The 21,378-nt window shown below is 42.5% G+C and overlaps 1 protein-coding gene across 2 annotated transcripts in view; it reads left to right on the top strand.

The window, feature by feature from the left end:
* Positions 1-21,378, top strand: part of MCF2L2 (MCF.2 cell line derived transforming sequence-like 2) — a 242,044-nt gene that overhangs the window by 199,053 nt on the left and 21,613 nt on the right. For both annotated transcript variants that reach the window (XM_011945800.1, XM_011945799.1), the window contains exons 19-25: positions 100-192; positions 859-951; positions 4,433-4,501; positions 8,443-8,568; positions 16,985-17,200; positions 18,515-18,607; positions 18,781-18,859. In XM_011945800.1, coding sequence (XP_011801190.1) covers positions 100-192; positions 859-951; positions 4,433-4,501; positions 8,443-8,568; positions 16,985-17,200; positions 18,515-18,607; positions 18,781-18,859 — 769 coding nt within the window. The remainder of the gene's footprint in view (positions 1-99; positions 193-858; positions 952-4,432; positions 4,502-8,442; positions 8,569-16,984; positions 17,201-18,514; positions 18,608-18,780; positions 18,860-21,378) is intronic.

Raw genomic sequence — 21,378 nt, 5'->3', positions numbered from 1 at the left:
AGTACTCTGGCTTGTTGAATGAATGAATAAACTGTGTTATCCTGTCCACTTACTGAAAAATGCTACCTGATTAATTTGTTCTAATTTTTTCCCACCTAGAAAGAAGATCTTCAGATATATTTTAAATACCATAAGAATCTGCCCCGAGCTAGGGCAATCTGGCAAGAATGTCAAGACTGCGCCTACTTTGGGGTAATGTTGAGAAGACAGAGTCTCCCACAGATTGTTCCTGGAAAATGTTTCTATGCATCAAGTTGTTAAAGAAATCAAAAGTGGGACTAGGGAGAGGAATTTGGCATTGGGATTTATGTTTACTTAAAGTGTCCCATACTTTGAAATTACACATGAAAAGTTTCGACACAGCCTTTGGTCTCTATGGGACAGGCCTGTGAGGAGCACCTATATCTGGTGAGAAAACCAGTGTCTTCTTCTAGGATGGGTTTTTTAAATGAAACTAAGTCAAAAATGTCACACTTTGGGCTACCTGGAATGATATCTACAAACCATCTGTATCCTTCAGGCTCCAAATGGCCTGAATAGACTCTGGCGGCCCCCAGCTTGAAGACAGGCAGCCTTCTTTTCAGAAGGACTTGAAATGCCCCACTGTTTTCTAGTGAACTTGCTTTCTAAAAGAAATAAATGGTTCTGCTTCCCTAGATGCCTGTAAAAATCTTAGCCAAACCGTCCTCTTTCCTCTTTCTCTTATTTCACACACTGTTCCTAGGGGACAGAACAACCCCACAGCCTTATGGAGCTGCTCGACACAGCTGTCCCTATTGTCCAGGAAAAGCAATTCTGTGTTTTGTTCTGTGTGTATTGTTTGTTTTGTTTTATGTTGTTTCTATTTGGCTTTTAAAGGTATGCCAGCGCCAACTGGATCACAATCTCCCTCTTTTTAAGTATCTTAAAGGACCGAGCCAGAGACTTATAAAATACCAGATGCTGTTGAAGGTAAAATCAATGAGACAGTGCTTTTCCATTGTGGGAAACCAGGCGCCTGCACTATGGTGCCCTTGTCGTTATGCATGTAGAGCTATGCCTTGGTCTTCTAAGGCTGAAGATATGTCCATCCTGCCGGCTTTTTCTTTTCCTCCAACTCTAAGTCAACCCTCTTCAAGGTGGAGTAAGACCAAAGAATCATAGAGTTGGAGGGCACCTGAGGGCCTCACTAGTCTAATGTGTAGCTCAGTGCATGAATCACTAAGGAGCCTGGCTTAGGGGAGGAGAGCTCTTTGGGAGCGAGAGTGTGATTTTCCACAAAGTTACTGTTTTATGGGCATTTTAACTTATGGAAGGGAGAAGACAAAACTGAAATCTTCTCTCCTTTTGCAGCGCTGACCTCCATTCTTAGATTTAGGATCTTACCCTGAGAGCAGCCTAACAGAATGAACTTGGCTATATCTGAACCCTGAACCCCTAAGTGGTTCTCTCTCTGTCTGTCTCTCTGACCTTTGCCCTCCTTAGTGATAAGTCATTGACACTAGCACATCTGCAGGCAAGCATTCTCAGACACCCCAAACAGGATTTGAGGGCCTATCACGGCTGGTTTTCCATGTGTGAGCTTGAGGGAAAGGTTTGGGCCACCGCGGTAAGTTGTCTGTTGAATTAACTTCTATGAGGCATTTAGGTAGCTCTTGCCCAGTGGCCACTGTCTCTTAATAAAAAAACAAACAAACAAAAACAAGCACCTACTGTTTACTGGGTGCTTCCCCATGGGTATTTCTTCTTTTTTGTTTTGTTTTGAGACAGAGTGAGACTCTGCCCAGGCTGGAGTACAGTGGCGCAATCTCAGCTCACTGCAACCTCTGCCTCCCAGGTTCAAGTGATTCTCCTGCCTCAGCCTCCTGAGTAGCTGGGATTACAGGCACGCCACCATGCCTGGCTAATTTTTGTATTTTTAGTAGAGACAGAGTTTCATCATGTTGGTCAGGCTGGTCTTGAACTCCTGACCTTGTGATCCACCCACCTCAGCCTCCCAAAGTGCTGGGATTACAGTATTTCTTATTTAATCCCCACAATCAGACATACCAGCCATGCTCTGGACTGTGAAAAAACTGAGGCTCAGGAAGGTTAAGCTCATTGCCCAACAATCTCCCCTCAGAAAAAGTTACCCCTTTCAGGCCAGACATGATGACACACACCTGTAGTCCCAGCTACTTGGGAGGCAGAGGCAGGAGCATCCCTGAGTCCAGGAGTTCAAGGCTAACCTGGGCAACATAGCGAGACCTCATCTGTAAAAATAATTTAAGGCCCAGTGTGGTGGCTCACACCTGTAATCCCAGCACTTTGGGAGACTGAGGTGCACAGATCATGAGGTCAGGATATCAAGACCATCCTGGCTAACAAGGTGAAATCCCGTCTCTACTAAAAATAAAAAGCCAGGCTTGGTGGTGGGCGCCTGTAGTCCCAGCTACTCGGGAGGCTGAGGCAGGAGAATTGCATGAACCTGGGAGGCGGAGCTTGCAGTGAGCTGAGATTGCACCACTGCACTCCAGCCTAGGCAACAGAGTGATATTCTGTCTCAAAAAAAAAAAAATTTTTTTTTCAAAGTTACTCCTTTCAAGCTTTCCATTAGCAGTTTCAGCGTCTGCATACTCTGCCATTTGTCAGTTACGAGACCTTGACCTCTTGGGCCTTAGTTTTCCTCTATGTAAAATGAGGGTACTAGAACCTCCTCTGTAAGATCGTTATGAAGCAGATGATTAGCACATGCGGAGGGCTTGGCACAGCCCAGGAAGCTCTGCATGATGCATAGCTGTTATCTTAGACACCGAGACTGCCACACCACCATAGAAATGAGGATAATGATCTGCTTCCTTCAGCGAGCAGCACCTCGGAGCATGTTTGACACAGCACTCACTCAGGGCTTCATGCTCCTCTGCATGTCCCATTGTCACTGCCATTCCTATTCTAGAAGTCCAACCTCTGGGCCCAGTGAGGAGTGAGCAGGACGTAAGTGATGGTCCTCCCTCCCTCAGCCTAGGCTCCAGCTTTCCCACAGAGGTGACATTTACACAGGAGCTAGGTTCGTACCAGACGCAGAGGGCTGTGGGACATCGTCATTGGAAACACAGACTCGAGAGTTTAACAACCTGGGTCTGAATCCAGGCTCTGACCCTTCCAGGATGCGTGAACTCAGGCAAGTTACTTAACCTCTCTCAGCCTCAGATTTCTCACCTGTAGAATTAAGATAATAATAGTATTTTCCTGGAATGCTTGTTGGGAGCATTAAATGAGACAATACAGGTTAAAAGCACTTAGAAGGTTTTGCTAGCTGCCTTTCACTGAAGAAACAAGAGATAGAATTACTACAAAATATTTCGCGGGGGGTCTGTGAGGAATTGCGGGGGCTACCTAAGGCAGACCAGAGCAGCGTCCCCACAGCTAAGCTTGCTGGTGCCTGTGAAACCAGCTCAGGCCATCGCATGCCTGCAAAGAAAGGAAGGACCTTGTAGTCCTATCTAGGACCTTCTCTATCCCCAGGGGTGGAGCTTATTTTGCTTCTGCCACACATGAGCTGGCTTGACAGGGCACGAATGTTGGACTGATTGCCTCATGCTTTAGAAAGGATCATGGGGTCTTGGGGAGAGGGTGATCAGTGATAGCTTATACCATTAAAGACAAAGACTCATGAAACGTTGGGGAAAATGTGAACAAAATATGTAACAGATGGTCAGTATGCTTAATGAATCATGTGCTCTTGGAAATTATAATAAAAAGATGTGCAAAGGACATAGCAGTTTGCATAAGAATAAACACCACTAGTAGCAAACATTTTTTTTTAAAAGTTCTACACCTCTAGTTATCTAAGGAAGTCAAAATAAAACAACAGTGAGGTAGGATTTCTCTTTTCATTCAATTGTTAAAAGATTTTTTATTAAATGGTACTACCCCTTGTAGGCTAGGGGCTGGTGAGACAGGCTTTCCTATATAGCTGGCAGGAACACAGTCCTTCTGTGAAGAACTTGGAAATATGCCTCAAAACTATTAACATTTACAATTCCACTCTAGGAATTTAGCTTTAAGAAAAATGCACAAAAGTTATTATCATTATTATAGTAAAAAATATTGTTAAACCTAAATGTTTAATGATAAGGGGGACTATAATTCAATTATGGTTTATCTATAAAATAGAACACGCTACCACAATCAAAGCCCATGTTTTAGAAAAATATAAGGGGAAAATATTCATGAGATATTGTTGAATGAGAAAAAGCAGTCTACTAAATAGTGTGTACAATATGATTCTAGGTTTGTGGAAAGAACCCTGTGCCAAATACATCATTTATTCTTTCCCTCTTACACATTTACACACGTTCTCAGTCAGCTTAGCACTGGTGACAGATAGTTTGCACAGTAGATTTTGTTGACAATCTACATTTTGATGGCAATCTACATTTTAATTTTCAACAAGACTTTTGGGTTAATGCAGGGTCTGCTGGATTTTGAGTCTCCTGAAGATATGGAGCTAGACCCAGGTGAACTAGGAGGCTCGGCTAAGGTACTGGATATTAAATATTACATTTATATAACTGATTGTTAATGGTGTTTGTCTATGGGTCAGAGGATTTACAGCAATTTTACTTTGTGAACTTTATTATCTAGATTTCCTAAAACAGTATGTATCCTATAACTCATAGTCAAGAAAAAAAAAATCAAAAAAAAATCAAAGGCAATTTTAAAGTAGGGATTTGCAGCCCAAAGGGAAGTGATAATATATTTTCTTCCTTCCACATAATTTTTGTTTTTTTTTTCCTTAAACAGCCCCTCCCCTTTTATTTCTAATTTTGGCTCTTCCTTTTTTTTAAAGCCACTTTTTTTTTTTTTTTTTTTTTTGAGACGGAGTCTCGCTCTGTCTCCTGGGCTGGAGTGCAGTGGCCGGATCTCAGCTCACTGCAAGCTCCGCCTCCCGGGTTTACGCCATTCTCCTGCCTCAGCCTCCGGAGTAGCTGGGACTACAGGCGGCCGCCACCTCGCCTGGCTAGTTTTTTTTGTATTTTTTAGTAGAGACGGGGTTTCACCATGTTAGCCAGGATGGTCTCCATCTCCTGACCTCGTGATCCGCCCATCTCGGCCTCCCAAAGTGCTGGGATTACAGGCTTGAGCCACCGTGCCCGGCCAATTTTTGTTTTTTAGACAGAATCTCACTCTGTTGCCCAGGCTGGAGTGCAATGGTGCAATCTTGACTCACTGCAACCTTCACCTCCCGGGTTCAAGCGATTCTCCTGCCTCAGCATCCCAAGTAGCTGGGATTACAGGTGCCCACCACCATGCCCAGCTAATTTTTTTATTTTTAGTAGAGATGGAGTTTCGCCATGTTAGCCAGGCTGGTCTCGAACTCTTGACTTCAGGTGATCCACCCGCCTCAGCCTCCAAAGTGCTGGGATTACAGGCGTGAGCCACCACGCCCAGCCAAAAAAAATTTTAATGGGAACAAAATTAAGCAAATACGTAAAATGCATACATAAAAGACTGGAAGTAAATAAATATGATAAAATGCCTGCTATGATTGTCCTGAATGGTAGGATTATGTTTTCTTCTTTGTACCTCTTGGTGTATCTAATTTGTATGTGTTATGCCTTGTTCTCCTCTGTGTGTGTGTGTATGTGTCTGTGAACTCTAAGAGTCTGCCAAAGTTCCCTTAGAAGAAATGGTGACTGTGACCACACCAGGTTGGAAAGAAATCTGTGGTTTAGCAGTGGGGTTTCTCTTCCATTTTCTATAGAATATTCTAGTTTTAGCAAGAAGCACTTGAGACATGTCTCATGGGTCAGTCATTTGCATGCCCTTTCTGCTCAGAATGGATGACAAGGACCCCTTGAAAACAGAAGCAGCTCAGGACACAGGTAGTATTTTTACAGCCGGGAGCAAGAGGAGCTACCCCTAGTTAGAGGAGTTTAATAATGTTTTTAAGGATTTTTCTGAAACCTATATTATATAATTCAAAACCCTAGCCACCTCATGTTTTGTGAAGGAGGGTTAGTGGAAGGAAGGGGCATAGGAGCAGGTGAGGATCTGAAAAGAAACTGAGCATTCAGTGTTAGGTAAGGAGAAAGATGCCTGGTATAAGAACTTTATAAAAAAATTTGTTTATTTGTTTATTTGTTTGAGACAGAGTCTCGCTCTGTCACCCAGGCTAGAGTGCAATGGCATGGTCTCAGCTCACTGCAACCTCCACCTCCCGGGTTCAAGCTATTATCCTGCCTCAGCCTCCTGAGTAGCTGGGATAACAGGCACCCGCCACCACGCCTGGATAATTTTTGTATTTTTAGTAGAGATGGGATTTCATGACATTGGCCAGGCTGATCTTGAACTCCTGACATACGTGATCCACCGCCCTCGGCCTCCCAAAGTGCTGGGATTACAGGCATGAGCCACTGCACCCTGCCAAGAACTCTTAATCCCTTACTGATGATGTTAAAATAAATTCAGGCGAGAGTCTGTAGTCTTACCAAAAAGTGAAGTTTCTTTATTATGAATGAGAAGCGACGAATCCATGGTACGTTGTTCAGAGGCAGCAGCATGATCTGTTCCATTCACCAGCCCTGTCACTCATGTCTCTCATCCAAAGATGCAAGCACCCAGTGCTTCTGCATAGATTAAGACAATATTAAACCCTTTGACTACATTGTGCTGTAGAGCACAAAAAGAGTCAGGGCTAGATGGGGAGCAGCAAAGGGGCTAGCTGTTCTTTATTGTAGAAATTGAGATGTTAAAAAAATATACTGAATAAACCAAAAATTTTTTTATGTGTATTTACCAGGTAACAGATAAATACAGCATGTCAGTAGCAGGGAGATAAAATACCGCAAGCCCATGCAAAAGCCTTTTGAGCTGAAACAGTCATCCCAATCACATCCTAAATGTCACTGTGGTTATAATTGGAACACTGATCTCTTTAATTAGTTACTGCTTTTCCACTGAATGCTGAGTCTCTATGTTTGGGAGGTACAGAACGCTGGCTTATCTCTTTGGCATCTGTAATGGGGTGCAATATGGGGAGGGCCAGGGACAGTGGAGGAAGGAAGAACAGAGTCAGGGGAGATTCAGTGTGCAAATATGATGTTATGGCTTTTACATGTAAATCATTAGTAAATTTCCACATAGCAGCCTCTGTGGAGTTCTTTGTCTCTATAGGAGTTTACAAATGTCCTCCTCTGGGATGATTTTAAGTATAATTTTACCCATAGGAATAAAACTTTCACATTAAATACAGGAATATGATACTCAGATTGTATTCTTTTTGTTTGTCTTTTTTTTTTTTTTTTTTTTGTGAGACAAGGTCTCACTTTGTTGCCCAGGCTGGAATACACTGGCGCAATCTTGGCTCACTGCAAACTCTGCCTCCCGGGTTCAAGCAATTCTCCTGCCTCAGCCTCCTGAGTAGCTGAGATTATAGGCACGCACCACCACACCCAGCCAGTTTTTTGGTTTTTTTTTTTTGTTTTTTTTTTTTGGAGACAGGGTTTCGCTCTTGTTACCCAGGCTGGAGTGCAATGGTATAATCTGGGCTCACTGCAACCTCTGCCTCCTGGGTTCAGGCAGTTCTCCTGTCTCAGCCTCCCAGGTAGCTGGGATTACAGGCGCCCACCACCACACTAAGCTAATTTTTGTATTTTTAGTAGAGATGGAGTTTCACCATGTTGGCCAGGCTGGTCTCAAACTCCTGACCTCAAGTGCTCTGACTGTCTCAGTCTCCCAAACTGCTGGGATTACAGGCGTGAGCCACTGCGCCCAGCCATATGGTTTTTTTTTTTTTTTTTCAATAAGCCCCAGGGAATAGGGGTATAAAAGAGAGAGAAGCCTACTTAAAAGGAGCTAGGTTTTTCTGTGCTTTAAAAAAGCTGAATTCTGGCCACGCGCAGTGGCTCATGCCTGTAATTCCAGCACTTTGGGAGGCCAAGGAGGGGCAGATCACCTGAGGTTAGGAGTTCGAGACCAGCCTGGTCAACATGGCAAAACCCTGTCTCTACTAAAAATACAAAAATTAGCCAGGCATGGTGGTGCTCACCTGTAATCCCAGCTACTCAAGAGGCTGAGACAGGAGAATTGCTTGAAACCAGGAGGCAGAGGTTGCAGTGAGCCGAGTTCGTGCTTCTTCACTCCAGCCTGGGCAACAGAGTGAAACTCTCTCTCAAAAAAAAAAAAAAGCTGAGTTCTATATGTTTCTTATGTAGCAGGAATATAATTTCCATGATTTATGAACTTCATTCTTCACTACTACAATGCACAGAAGTAGATGATTTTGCTTGTCTCTATATCATATACCTAAACCACAAGCATCTTTAGCCACCATGCTTTGGGAGCAGGGAGACAGATCAATATCCACCGTTCTCAGTCAGGGTTGGCTGGATCCCTGGCTCCTCATCTCTGTCCTGTTTTCCTTCTTTGCTTTCCAGATTGTATACTTTTGATTTCCAACAAGGCATTTGTTTTCCACAGGATGGGCCAAAGAGAACCAAGGCTTCAGCATTCTCAGCTGAACTACAACAAGCTTTGGCAGTGATAGAGGATTTGATCAAGTCCTGTGAGTTGGCTGTGGACCTAGCAGCAGTGACTGAATGTCCGGTATGTTCCATAGCAGCGTTAGAGCATCTCACACAAAAGGCAGGTGCAATACTACACAGCAAGGAAATGCTCTGGCAAAGTCAGAGAGATCGTCTATGTTAAAGAAATTGAACTCTGAGGAAAGTCACCTAAATCGCTCAGTAAACCCAGGCTATGAGATTCCAAGCAGTCCCTTGGCATCTTCAGGAATCTTGGGTTTATTCCTCAGGGTTCTGAATGTGGGATTGACCCACTGTCTGGACAAACCAGAAAGTCAAGGGTCATAACATAAATGGGCAGAGGAAAAGTCCTGGAGGAGCAATTTATTTTCTAACTCGTGGCATTGTTAAAATAGTGAAAGATTTGTCTTCTTGTTTCAGAGTTTCTCTGAGAAAAGTATTTTGGAAACAGGTCCTATATTCTTGCCCCAATTTTATATCACAGATCCCAGAAGAGGCCCCAAAAGTATACAGTGCACATGCCTTAATCCAAATAGTCTAATGAAAACCCAAGAGATGCATTTAGAGGCCAACACTGGGGAATTGAGCTCCAGCATCAGTGTTAATCTGGAGCAGGCTGGTTCCAGGCATTCCAGGCAAAACATCCCCTATAACTGTATGATCTCTTTGAGACTGGAGCATAGTTAATATTCAACTTGTTTTGTTTTTTACTTTGAAGTACTCTAGATTTTGATTCAGACGTATTTGTTTTATTTCACTGTCATAATAAATTACCATAAGTTTGGTGGCTTAGAGCAGCACAAATTCATTATTATTATTATTTTGAAGTTCCAGGGTCAGAAGTTCAACACAGTCTCATGGGCTAAAATAAAGGTGTTTCCTTTCCTTTGTGGAGACTAGCATCTGTCTCCTTGAGTTTTCCAGCTTAAAAAGGCCACCCACGCTCCGTGGCTCATGGCTTCATAGCCAGCAATGGTAGGTTGAGTTCTTCTTCTTTTTTTTTTTTTCTTTTTTTTTTTGAGACAGAGTCTTGCTCTGTCACCCAGGCTGGAGTGCAATGGCACAATCTTGACTCACTGCAACCTCTGCCCACCAGGTTCAAGCGATTCTCCTGCCCCAGCCTCCTGAGTAGCTGGGATTACAGGCGCCCGTCACCATGCCCAGCTAAATTTTTTTTTTGTGTGTGTATTTTTAGTAGAAACGGGGCTTCTCCATGTTGGTCAGCCTGGTCTCGAACTCCTGACCTCATGTTCCACCTGTCTCCACCTCCCAAAGTGCTGGGATTACAGGCAAGAGCCACCGTGCCAGGCCAAGTTCTTCTTACATCACATCTCTGTGACCCCTTCTTCTGCTTTTTTGTCACTTGTGATTATATTATACTTTTTCCTTTTTTTTTCTTTTCGTTTTTGTCTGGTTTTGAACATACCATGTATGAGGTCTTGGTAGAGGAAATGACTTTTCTTTTCTTGTCATAAATCAAACCATGAAAGTTATTAAGGTCCGAAAAATGAGATGTTTTTACTTCCCATGCTGGTATTTCTTGGGCCTAGATCTCAGAAACTTAGCCCCACAAATCCTGTGATCCCAGCCATGATGCTGTTACTGTCCCCGGGGACTCCAAGGTGCCTCTGCTGATGACTGATGCATGATTCAAGAGGATATGCATAAACTGCAGAGTAGGGTTATGTTGTGTGTAAGGATCATTTTCTTGGTAATAATTCTTCCTTCTTCGGCTAAGGAAAGTCAAGGGAACAATTTGTTAGGTCAATTTGGGGCATCTTTCTGTTCTTTTTTAAATCTTGAATCATGTGTTAGCCACCCCTATTAAATTTCATTTCCCTGAATCTAATGAATGTCCTGGAAATGATACACAGAGCAGGAAACTCTTAGTGTAAATAACATAGGAGGAGGAGGCTGTGAGAAAAGAATGGTTAAAACATGAGGAAATAATATTCTGCCTTAATTTCATTCCAAGCTAGTTTGCGTGCAAATAGGATGTACCAGCTTATAGAATTTGGAGATTTTACACGCAAAGCAAAGGACCTTTTTTGACCATGTGTCCTCAGAACTGTGCCTTTGCCAGATGCTTTTTGGTACCTTTTCTAAGACTTAACTTACTTTTACATCTAATACATTAGCTGATTTCTCCTGACAGTTTTGTATAATCCTGTTGAATTATGGAGGAGTAGGCATTGGAATTTTCAACCTTCTGATTCAAAAGAAGATCCATGGAAGAAGAGTTAACTCACTCAAGATTACATGGCTGTCAGTTTGGACTATTTTTTGTTCATTCCCTATCCAGGGTGCTATTCCACTCTTTATCTGGTTCTGATTAGAGTTGACTAACAACTACCTCTAACCCAGCTCAAATGATTCTGAGACTCTTTGTCTCCATTTTGTAGAGTTTTATTACAGGTGTTTATAATCACATGCTATATGCATGGCTGAATCCAGAGTTTAACTTCTTAGTGTCTCTGCTTGAAATTTAATATTAACCTGGTTTTATAAAGGAAAGAAATTGAATGTGATAATTAAATTATCACAATTAAACAACTAGAAAGCAACTAGAAAAAAATCCCTTCTGATATTTATATTTTCTCCTTTTTATGCATACTCAATTAGTCCTGGGTCTAACTTAATCACAGAAGTTTAAAATTCTTTTCCAAACAAGTTTGTTTTGTGGAACACTGAGATATATAATTTTCTTCTATTCATTTGCAAAAAAAAAAAAAAAGTTTTTTTCAAATCCAATGCATAATAGAGATGCATTTAAATTCTGACTTGCCAGGGACAAGTTCCAAAGTTGAATTGTAAAGATTGAATGAAACAGTCTTCCTTTTTGAAACAAATTTATATAAACCACTAAGGGATGTATTTGTATTGCAAGTTCATTGTGAGCTAGGGCCAGGATTTTATTTCTATTGCAGTTTCCTCTTTCCTTACCAGTGTTAGCTGCAGAGATAGGGCTAAGTAAATAATCCTAGTGACCCAGGCAAAGTATCTTGTTCATTCCGCCCTCCGCCCCTCCCCCATAATACCTGTATCGCAGGCGGTTGCCGGGAGTAAACGAGGATTAAATGATGGGTAAGGCACCAAGCACTGTGCCTGGCGCCCAGCAGATGCCGAATAAACAGCCCTAGTGGTAAGTTATATGAGGACCTGCTCAGGCTGGAAAGGAAGAAACCTTTTTGCCCCTGGCTATTGTAATCACAGGCTCCAACAGCTTCTGCTTTTCATTTCTGGACTCAGGCTCTGTGTGGATCCATTTATACAGATGTTTCCTGCTTCTTTGTGCAATAAGTTTGTGACAGTCACATTAACTCTTACTACCAGGAATGGAAACGTGGGTACCCAAAAGAAGCTCTTCCTGAGGGCAGCTTCCCTAGATTCAGTCTCTCAGCCAGACTCTTCATTTGGCCAATATAGTCACATTTGAAATCCTTGTATCGGGGCTCTGACCTACAGAATGCCCAGGCATGAAAATGGTAGCATTTACTAATTGATTTTGCTATCACTTCTTGTACAGAGGAGGCCATCTAACTTATCACTCGCTCTTTTGAGGTAGCCCCTATGTTCCGTCTCTGAGTTCACAACCATCAGGTTCTTCCACACACCGTGTGACATGGCCACACTTCTTTGTTACTAGTGGAAAACAGTTGGGAGTATATTCGTTTCCTAGGGCTGATGTCGCAAAGAACCACAAACTACTTGACTTCAAACAACAGAAACTCATTCTCTCACAGTTTTGAAGGCTAGACGTCCAAAGTCAAGGTGTGAGCAGGCCCACGTTCCCTCTGAAGGCTCTCAGGAAGAATCCTTCCTTACCTCTTCCGAGCTCCCGGTGACTACCGGCAATTCTTGGAGTTCCTTGACTGACAGCTGCCCCACTCCAATTTCTGCCTCTGCCCTCCCATGGCTGTTCCTTCAGCGTGGGTCTCCATTTCTTTGTTTTCTCTTTTGATAAGGACACTAGTCATTGGATTTGGACCCATCCTAACCAAGTGCAACCCCATCTTAACCAATTATATCCGCAAAGACCCTCTTTCCTAATAAGGTCATATTTTGAGGTTCTCATAGACGTGAGATTTTGGGGCAACACTCTTCAACCCAGTACAGAGGCATCACTGAATGAACTCCTTGGATAAATCAGTATTCCCTCACAGTGCTGAGTATTTTACTTCCTGTCCCCTACTCCCAAGCACCACTAAATGCCAATAAATAAATGCTAGGGAATGCCAATAAATAAATAAATACCAGGGAACACGTATCTGAAAGAGGTTGTGCAACGTGGCCTCTGACCTTGAGATCAATTACAGTCTAGTTGGAAAGAAAAGGTACACATGATGGAAAAGGTCATTCTTGCTCCTGCTCAGGGAATGTCCCTGCAGCTTCCTGTTGGAGGCGGAGTAGCTCCACACAGCACACACCGTGATGAGGGTGAAGCATGTGTGCCTGCTCTTCATCAGCACCGCGTAGGGCATGTGCTCACCCGCTGGAGATTGGACCTTGGGCGTGGAGATGGGCAATCCCGTCATATGTGTGGTCTGAGAACAATTGTGCAATATGACCCAGAGGATATGTGCCCATATGTTTCTTCCAGACTTCAAAGACCCAGCGACTCCCTCCAGTCACTTCCGGTGATAATGGGCTTACTGGAAAGCTGACCTGCAGCCTCTCAAGAAGTCACGATGGCAAAGCCAGGCTCATGGAGATGGGAACTGAACAAACCTGGGATCCACAGCAGCTCTGGGGCCTGGACCTGGGGAGGGAGCCGGGGTTCTTACCCGTGTGCCCTGCCTGTATGTCTTAAGTGCACCCACATGCCTGCTCGCCCCTCCTCTTACCACCTACTGACTGTTTTTTTCCCTTCCGTCAGTGTCTTCCTCTTCCTCATAATTTCTAATGACTCACCTTCTTCATAGTTGTTTCCTTTTTGTTTATTCCACTGCCTGCTTTCCCCTAAAGCATCTCACAGCCCCATCTCCTGCTGGTCACTGCATCCTCCTGTTTTCTTCATTTCAGGGAGATACCACATTGCCACCTCCAACCCCTGGCACATTGTTTTATGCTGGGGGCCCTATGGTCAGCTGCTGGTGCCTCTCTGAATTCACATCCCTGAGTAGGAGCAAGAATGACCTTTTCCGTCATGTGTACCTTTTCTTTCCAACTAGACTGTAATTGATCTCAAGGTCAGAGGCCACATTGCACAACCTCTTTCAGATACGTGTTCCCTGGTATTTATTTATTTATTGGCATTCCCTAGTATTTATTTATTGGCATTTAGTGGTGCTTGGGAGTAGGGGACAGGAAGCAAAATACTCATCACTGTGAGGGAATACTGATTCATCCAAGGAGTTCGTTCAGTGATGCCTCTGTACTGGGTTGAAGAGTGTTCCCCCAAAATCTCATGTCTGTGAGAACCTCAAAACTTGCCTGTGAAAGTTCAGCAGCATGGCTGTGGATGGGGTGAGAAGGAAGGTTCAGAGGTAATAAAGCACAAACCTAGCTGCCTGAGGCTGCCTCTTCAGCATTTCTGGTTGGGGCTGTTTCCTCTATAGTAATAGTCTGTAGCCTTGTGGATGCCTTAACTCACGTCACCCCATCTTCCACAAGTCATTAGAGAGAGGACACCTGGACTTATTCCCCTTCCCCCATCATCCTCACCTCTTCTAGAATTACTTTGACAGCTGAGCCTCCACACTGACCACATGTGTTCTTATGAGCAGCTTTACCTGAAACATGTTCCTCTTTCTAACATAGAGTGTGGTTGAGGATGTTGCTCAGTGACAACATATCACTGGGAGAAATGTTTTTTATAGCTTAACAGGAATAGCTGTGCTTTTCCTGAACAACTTGTTTGTGTATGTCTTCAGACACAATAAATCACATCACTCACCATGTTTCCCTCTGTATTGCTATTAGAAAGTCAGAGCCAAGTCTGTAGCAAGTTTAAACAACTTTATTATATGCATTTTACATATAACCTCTTCATCTTTTCTTTCATCTTCTACACCTTCTGGAACAGTTCATCTGATTTATTATCTTTATTTTTAGGAATGGGGATCTCCCTAAGTTGCCCAGGCTGGTCTCCAACTCATGGACTCGAGTGATCCTCCTGCCTCAGCCTCCCAAGTAGTTGCGACTACAGGCAGGCACCAAGCTCCCAACTTCTTTGTTTTTTCTTCACCCTAATTCTCTCAGTTATTTTCTATCTGCCTATACTGTATGTATTTCTCTAAGATGTGTCAAATGTTTAAAGTGAGGTGAGAGTGAATACATTGTAAGATAGAAACTACAAGTTTGAATATCCCTTAGCCAAAATGCTTGAGACCAAAAGTGTTTTGGACTTTTTTTTTTTTTAGAGGAGGATTGGAATATTTGCATATACGTACTGAGTTATGTTGGGGATGGAACCCAAGTCTAAACACGAAATTCATTTATGTTTCATGTATACCTTATACAGTTAGACTGAAGGTAATTTTACATGTTTTAAATAATTTTGTGCATGAAGGCTGGGTGCAGTTGGGCATACCTGTAATCCAAGCACTTTGGGAGGCCAAGGCGGGCAGATCACCAGAGATCAGGAGTTCGAGAACAGCCTGGCCAACATGCTGAAACCCTGGCTCTACTGAAAATACAAAACTTAGCCGGGCATGGTGATGCACACCTGTAATCCCAGCTACTCGGGAGGCTGAGGCAGGAGAGTCCCTTGAACTCAGGATACAGAGGTTGCAGTGAGCCAAGGTGGCGCCACTGCACTCCAGCCTGGGCAACAGAGCAAGACTCCATCTCAAAAATAAATAAATAAATAAAAAATAATTTTGTGCGTGAAGCAAAATTTTGACTGTGTTTTGACTGCCACCCATCACATGTGGGCAGGTATGGAATTTTTCACCTCCAGTGTCATATTGGTTCTCAGAAAGTTCCAGATGTTGGAGGATTTCAGATTTTTTAAATTGTGGATGCTCAACCTGTGCTGATAACATTTGTTTATGCAGCAAATATTAAGTATCTACTTCTACCAGTTGCTTTTACTAAAACATACTTCCTGCACTATTTATGTCGATATTGAGTACGAATTGAATGGGTTTAAAGGAAAAAGCAATCACTAAGGTCTGTAGTGATTACATTTAAGTGGGTCCTTGACGGATGCAGATAGAGTGAAAAAATTCTCCAGGGTCCTCATGGGCCTATCCACCCTTCTGTTTTGGAATGTGATGAACTGTTAACACAGAACAGGAGCATTGGCTTTTAGGAAAGAAGGCTTCATTGCTGGACGTTTGAGGGTTTTATTCACCGCAGTCGACATATATAAATTTTCCAAAGAAGAAAATAAAAAATTAACATAGAAAATAATGCCATAGACACCATAGAAATGACTAGAGTTTATTGCTCTTGAAGTTTTTCTTTTAATGTTTCAGAAGTTAAGTCAATTCTTTTTTTAAAAAAATACATAAAGTTTGCCTAACATATAAACTCTAAATTATAAAAATGCCCAATGAATTATGAATGGAGTACATATTTCCAGTATTAACTCAGGAATCATAAGGATTGATCTCAGCTAGAGGTCATTTAGGGAGGTTTCTTTGTCTTTGTCCTCTTCAAATAATTTGTTCCTTTTGGTGTTTTTATTCAGGGAAATGAATTCTTATCTGCTTTAAGCAATCAAAGTTTTGAAAAATACCAGATAAAATGTCTCACTCCCAGCTTGTCTTAGTCCACTGTCTTTTGAAGAGAGCTCAGAGAAGGCAGGGTCATCTCATTTGGACTTTCAACCAGACATATGACAAAGGCAGCCTTGCTGGTGGAGAGAGAGGCAACTCAGTATATACCTAGAGTCAAACAGACTTTTAACTGTCATTTGGTATTATCTTGGCACTGTTGACTCACTCTGAAAAACCCAGAGTTGAATGCAGTTAATGTTTCCATTACAATGTTATGAAGATTAGATCATACTAAACTTTCTCTTTTCAGAAAAAGCTTCATGTTCTCAGATTCTCATATACCTGAAGCAGAAGTTAGGATGCAGATGGAACACAGAGATGCTCATGGGTCCATAATGCAGCCAAAATTCTGTCTCTCCTGGACATAATTGAAATGTTAATTTCTTGTCCCTTTGAAGGAGACTGTCACGTATCAAACATAGTGCAGAGGAAATTGAATTCTGCTAGTTAAAAATGAACTGAGTCAAAAATATCACAATCCCCTATCTGTAGCTCAAGTATTTCTGGCATTCTTTACGTGTAGCAATACCTTTCATAGCTGAATTGATTTCCTTGTATAACTAAACGGTGCCACACTCAGTGAAGCTCACAAAATTGTAGTTTTGATTTAGTGACAGATCAGCCTGCATAGCACTGTTAGAATTGTAAACTTCAAAGAAGCATGCTTTCTAAAATTTGAAAACAGGCCACAAAGGCTTCTTTCTCTGTCAAGTAATTTTACAGCTTCTTTTCCTGTATGTGTGTTTCCAAAAGGATGATATTGGAAAACTAGGCAAGCTGTTGCTGCACGGCCCTTTCAGCGTCTGGACAATTCACAAGGATCGTTATAAAATGAAGGATTTGATTCGATTTAAGCCCAGCCAGAGGCAAATCTACCTATTTGAAAGGGGAATAATGTTCTGTAAGATACGAATGGAGCCTGGGGACCAGGGATTGTCGCCTCATTACAGCTTCAAGAAGGCCATGAAGGTAAAGGGGGTCCTATTGCATCTGGGAATTGCCCTGTGCAGAAAGAGAGAGATTGTTTCCTTATTTTACAGATGAGGAAGCTACCGTGCAGAGAGGTGAAGTTAACTTGCCAAATACCACACCACATGGCTAGAATCCATACCCAGGTCTGTCTGACTCCAGGGTCAGAGCTTACAATCAGTCTCTAGACAGGGCCAGGGCTGGCATAGGAGATGCCTTTGTCCTAGAGCAAAAAGACTGTTTGGTAGCCGGTCTGGACAAACTAATTAGTAAAAGTACCCTCTTTCCTCCAGGCAAAGAGGTGAAAGAGAGGTGAAAGGCATAGTGGTGAGAACATGGGCTGGATTTCATCTTAGATTTGCCCTTCTCAGTGATGCATCTTTGTGTCTAAGTGTAGGCGTTGTCCTGACCTTGGGGTCTAAGGGACCCAGGCCCACACCAAACATTGTTTTCTCACCTGTTTAGAATCTGTTTAGCTATCTGTATAGCCAGTTAGCTATCAGGTACACACACACACACACACACACACACACACACACATACGGGAGCCACACACCTATACATTTATGCTCTTGTGATTAAAGCTGTTAATTTGTTCATAGTAGCCTTTGTTATTTATGTTTCTTTTTATTTTTATTTTATTTTATTTTTTTTTGAGACAGAGTTTTGCTCTTGTTGCCCAGGCAGGAGTGCAATGGCATGATCTTGGCTAACTGCAACCTCTGCCTCCCGGGTTCAAGCAATTCTGTTACCTCAGCCTCCCGAGTAGCTGGGATTACAGGTGCGCACCAACACACCCAGCTAATTTTGTATTTTTAGTAGAGAAAGAGTTTCACCATGTTGGTCAGGCTGGTCTCGAACTCCTGACCTCAGGTGATCCACCTACCTAGGCCTCTCAAAGTGCTGGAATTACAGGACTGATTACAGGGGCATGAGCCTTGTAACACCTGGCCTTGTTGCTTATGTTTCTTAATGGATCCTTGTTCAGTTACTATTATGTAGAAAGTTGTAAAATAGGTGTTGAAGGAGAAATGGTCTCTTCACTGAAAGGTTCAGGGCTGCAGCGCCTCCTGCAGAAAGATACAGTGGAAAGTTGACAGTCTGTGTTACCTTCTGAAGCAGATGAGACAGAAGACACTGTACCAGATTGTGCTTTATGCTGTCTTGGGGTCATTAAGAGAGGAAAGCAAAAACTTGAAAGGAAGATGAAAGAAGAGAGCTGTCAGGGATAGAAAGGATTAGAGTGATTGACAGGGACTATTTTAAAATCAGAAAACGATGGTATAGAACATTTCTCTTCCCTCTTTATAATAGTTGACGACACTTTCAATTCACCAGCTTGGAAGGGGGAGCCATAGAAAGTTTGAAATTGCCAGTCGAAATGGACTTGAGAAATACATCCTGCAGGTAAAGCTCATGCCTTCCCCATGGGTCTCCTCTACTCTTTCCTTATTGTGTTCCCACAACTTGACGAGTGTTTTCTATCTCATTATTCTAACGGTCACTGGGAGAATAAAAACTCTGCAATTAATACTCAGGGTAGTCTTATACTCATAGTGTTTTCTTATGTGTAATTGCAGGCAGCTTCAAAAGAAATCAGAGACTGTTGGTTTTCAGAAATAAGTAAATTATTGATGGAACAACAAAATAATATTACAGGTAGGTTACCCCTGCTGACTTTCGCCTGTAGAGTTATACTGATTTCAGCTCAGTGGGGGATATGCAAATTGGGGATATTGTTAAAGAAAATGGTTTGCTGGGAAAACAAATGTGGCCACATTTTCACAGTCCCTGGAAGCACCTGTGCTTGCTTTTGACTGTGGTGGAGGTGGAGGGGTTGTGTGATTGTGTGTGGTTGTGCTGGTTTGTCCCTTTTGGTTGTGTTCCCCCCACTACCTAATTGCCAAGGTCAACTTCTTAATCAAAAATCTGAAGGCCACCCAAGAAAATGTTAACAGAGATTCAAATGGCCAATACGACCTTTCAGACACTGTACTACTTTGTTAAAACATCAAGATATAATTAACATACCATAAAATTTACTGTCTTAAAGTATACAATTCAGTGGGTTTTAGACTATTCACAAGGCTCAGTAACCATCCCTAGTCTAATTCTATTTTTTTTTACTTTTTACTTTTGTTTTTTGTTTTGTTTTGAGATGGAGTTTTTGCTCTTGTCGCCCAGGCTGGAGTGCAGTGGCACCATCTAGGCTCACTGCAACCTCTGCCTTCCAGGTTCAAGTGATTCTCCTGCCTCAGCCTCCCAAGTAGCTGGGACTACAGGCACCCGCCACCTCGCCCGGCTTAGTTTTTTGTATTTTTTAGTGGAGACGGGGTTTCACCATGTTAGCCAGGATAGTCTCGATCTCCTGACCTCGTGATCCGCCCGTCTCGGCCTCCCAAAGTGCTGGGATTACAGGCTTGAGCCACCGCGCCCGGCCTATATTCTCTGTTTAATGAGGATTTGTTCTTTTACTTTCCTTTAGTCTTTATATTTGATTTCCTTTAACTTCTTGAACATGTAAAAATAGGTCATTTAAAGTATTGGTCTAGTAAGGTCAATATCTTGGCTTCCTCAGGAAGAGCTATTTTCTTTCTTTCTCTCTCTCTTTCTTTCTTTTGTTCTTTCTCTTTCTTTCTTTCTTTTTTGAGACAGAGCCTTGCTCTGTAGCCCAGACTAGAGTGCAGTGGTGAAATCTCGGCTCACTGCTACCTCTGCCTCCTGGGTTCAAGCGATTCTTCCACCTCAGCCTCCCAAGTAGCTGGGATTACAGGTGCACGCCACCATGTCCAGCTAATTTTTGTTTTTGTATAGATGGGGTTTCACCATGTTGGTCAGGCTGGCCTTGAACTCCAGACCTCAGGTGATCCGCCTGCCTCAGCCTCCTGAAGTACTGGGATTACAGGCATGAACCACAGCACCCGGCCTCAGAACAGTTTCTGTTGACTGGTTTTGCTTTTTCCCTGGGTATAGACTGCATTTTCTTATTTCTTTATATGTCTCATAATTTTCTGTTAAAATTGGACATTTTAAATAACATAATGTAGCAACTCTGGAAACTGGACTTTCCCACCTTTTCTGTTTGTTGTTGTTACTGTTTATTGTTGTTTGTTTTAGTGACTTTTCTAAACAAATTCTGTGAAGTCTGTATTTATGTGCAGCCATTGAAGCCTGTGCTCAGTTAGCTTAGTGATTTAAATACTAATGACACGACAGAGATTTCTTTAAACACCTGAAACCAATAAGTCTTCTAGTCTTTGCCAAGGAGCTCTGTGTGCACATTAGGGCACACCTTGTTACTCAGCCTGGCACTTGACAGTTCTAGCCTAGCCTTCACTTTCTGTCTGTGTAGATCATCAAGATAAGCCAAAGGTAAGATCATGGGGCCTTCTCAGATCTGTCCTGAACATATTCACAGGAAATGTGTGCATGGTCTTCTAGAGTCTCACAAATATTTTGGAGCCTTTACAAGCCTCTATGAGCATCTTATTCCTGAGCTTTCCCTTTTAAATTTCTTGATTAGCCCATGTTTGCCCCACTGTTAACCAATACCTCAAGCAACCAAGAAGTTAAACAATTGCCTGTAATCATTTTCTACAAAGGCCTTTGGGGAAAAGACTTTTCACATTGGGCAAGTTCTGAGTCAGGCCTAATAAAGACAGCCTTGCAGGTGGGGTATTCCTAGAAACCCCTGGACAGGTCAAATAATGATAATTCTATAAGACTGAGGCTCCGTAGGTCCCCTATTCCTGTTCTGCCCCTCCCATGGCTGCCAGACTGCTGATTTTCACCATCATTGCAGGCTGTTGATTCCTAAGGCTACCCCCAAGGAAGGGAAGGATAGAAATAGGGCAAGTTAAAAAGCTCACTGTTCATACTGAGACACAGTCATTTTCCTTGAATAAATGGTCTCCAGATTGCTGCAAGCCATCATTTAATTTACAGTGTTCTCCAAAGATGAAAACCACATGATTATCTCAATAGATGCAGAAAAGGCCTTTGACAAAATTCAACAGCACTTAATGCTAAAAACTCTCAATAAACTAGGTATTGAAGGAACATATCTCAAAATAATAAGAACTGTTTATGACAAACCCACAGCCAATATCATAGTGAATGGGCAAAAACTGGAAGCATTCCCTTTGAAAACTGGCACAAGACAGGGATGCCCTCTCTCA

This window comes from Colobus angolensis, unplaced genomic scaffold, assembly GCF_000951035.1.
Source record: "Colobus angolensis palliatus isolate OR3802 unplaced genomic scaffold, Cang.pa_1.0 Scaffold245, whole genome shotgun sequence".
Lineage (NCBI taxonomy): Eukaryota > Metazoa > Chordata > Mammalia > Primates > Cercopithecidae > Colobus > Colobus angolensis.
Note: the sequence above shows the minus strand (reverse complement) of the source record. Positions and strands in the feature narration are given on the sequence as shown.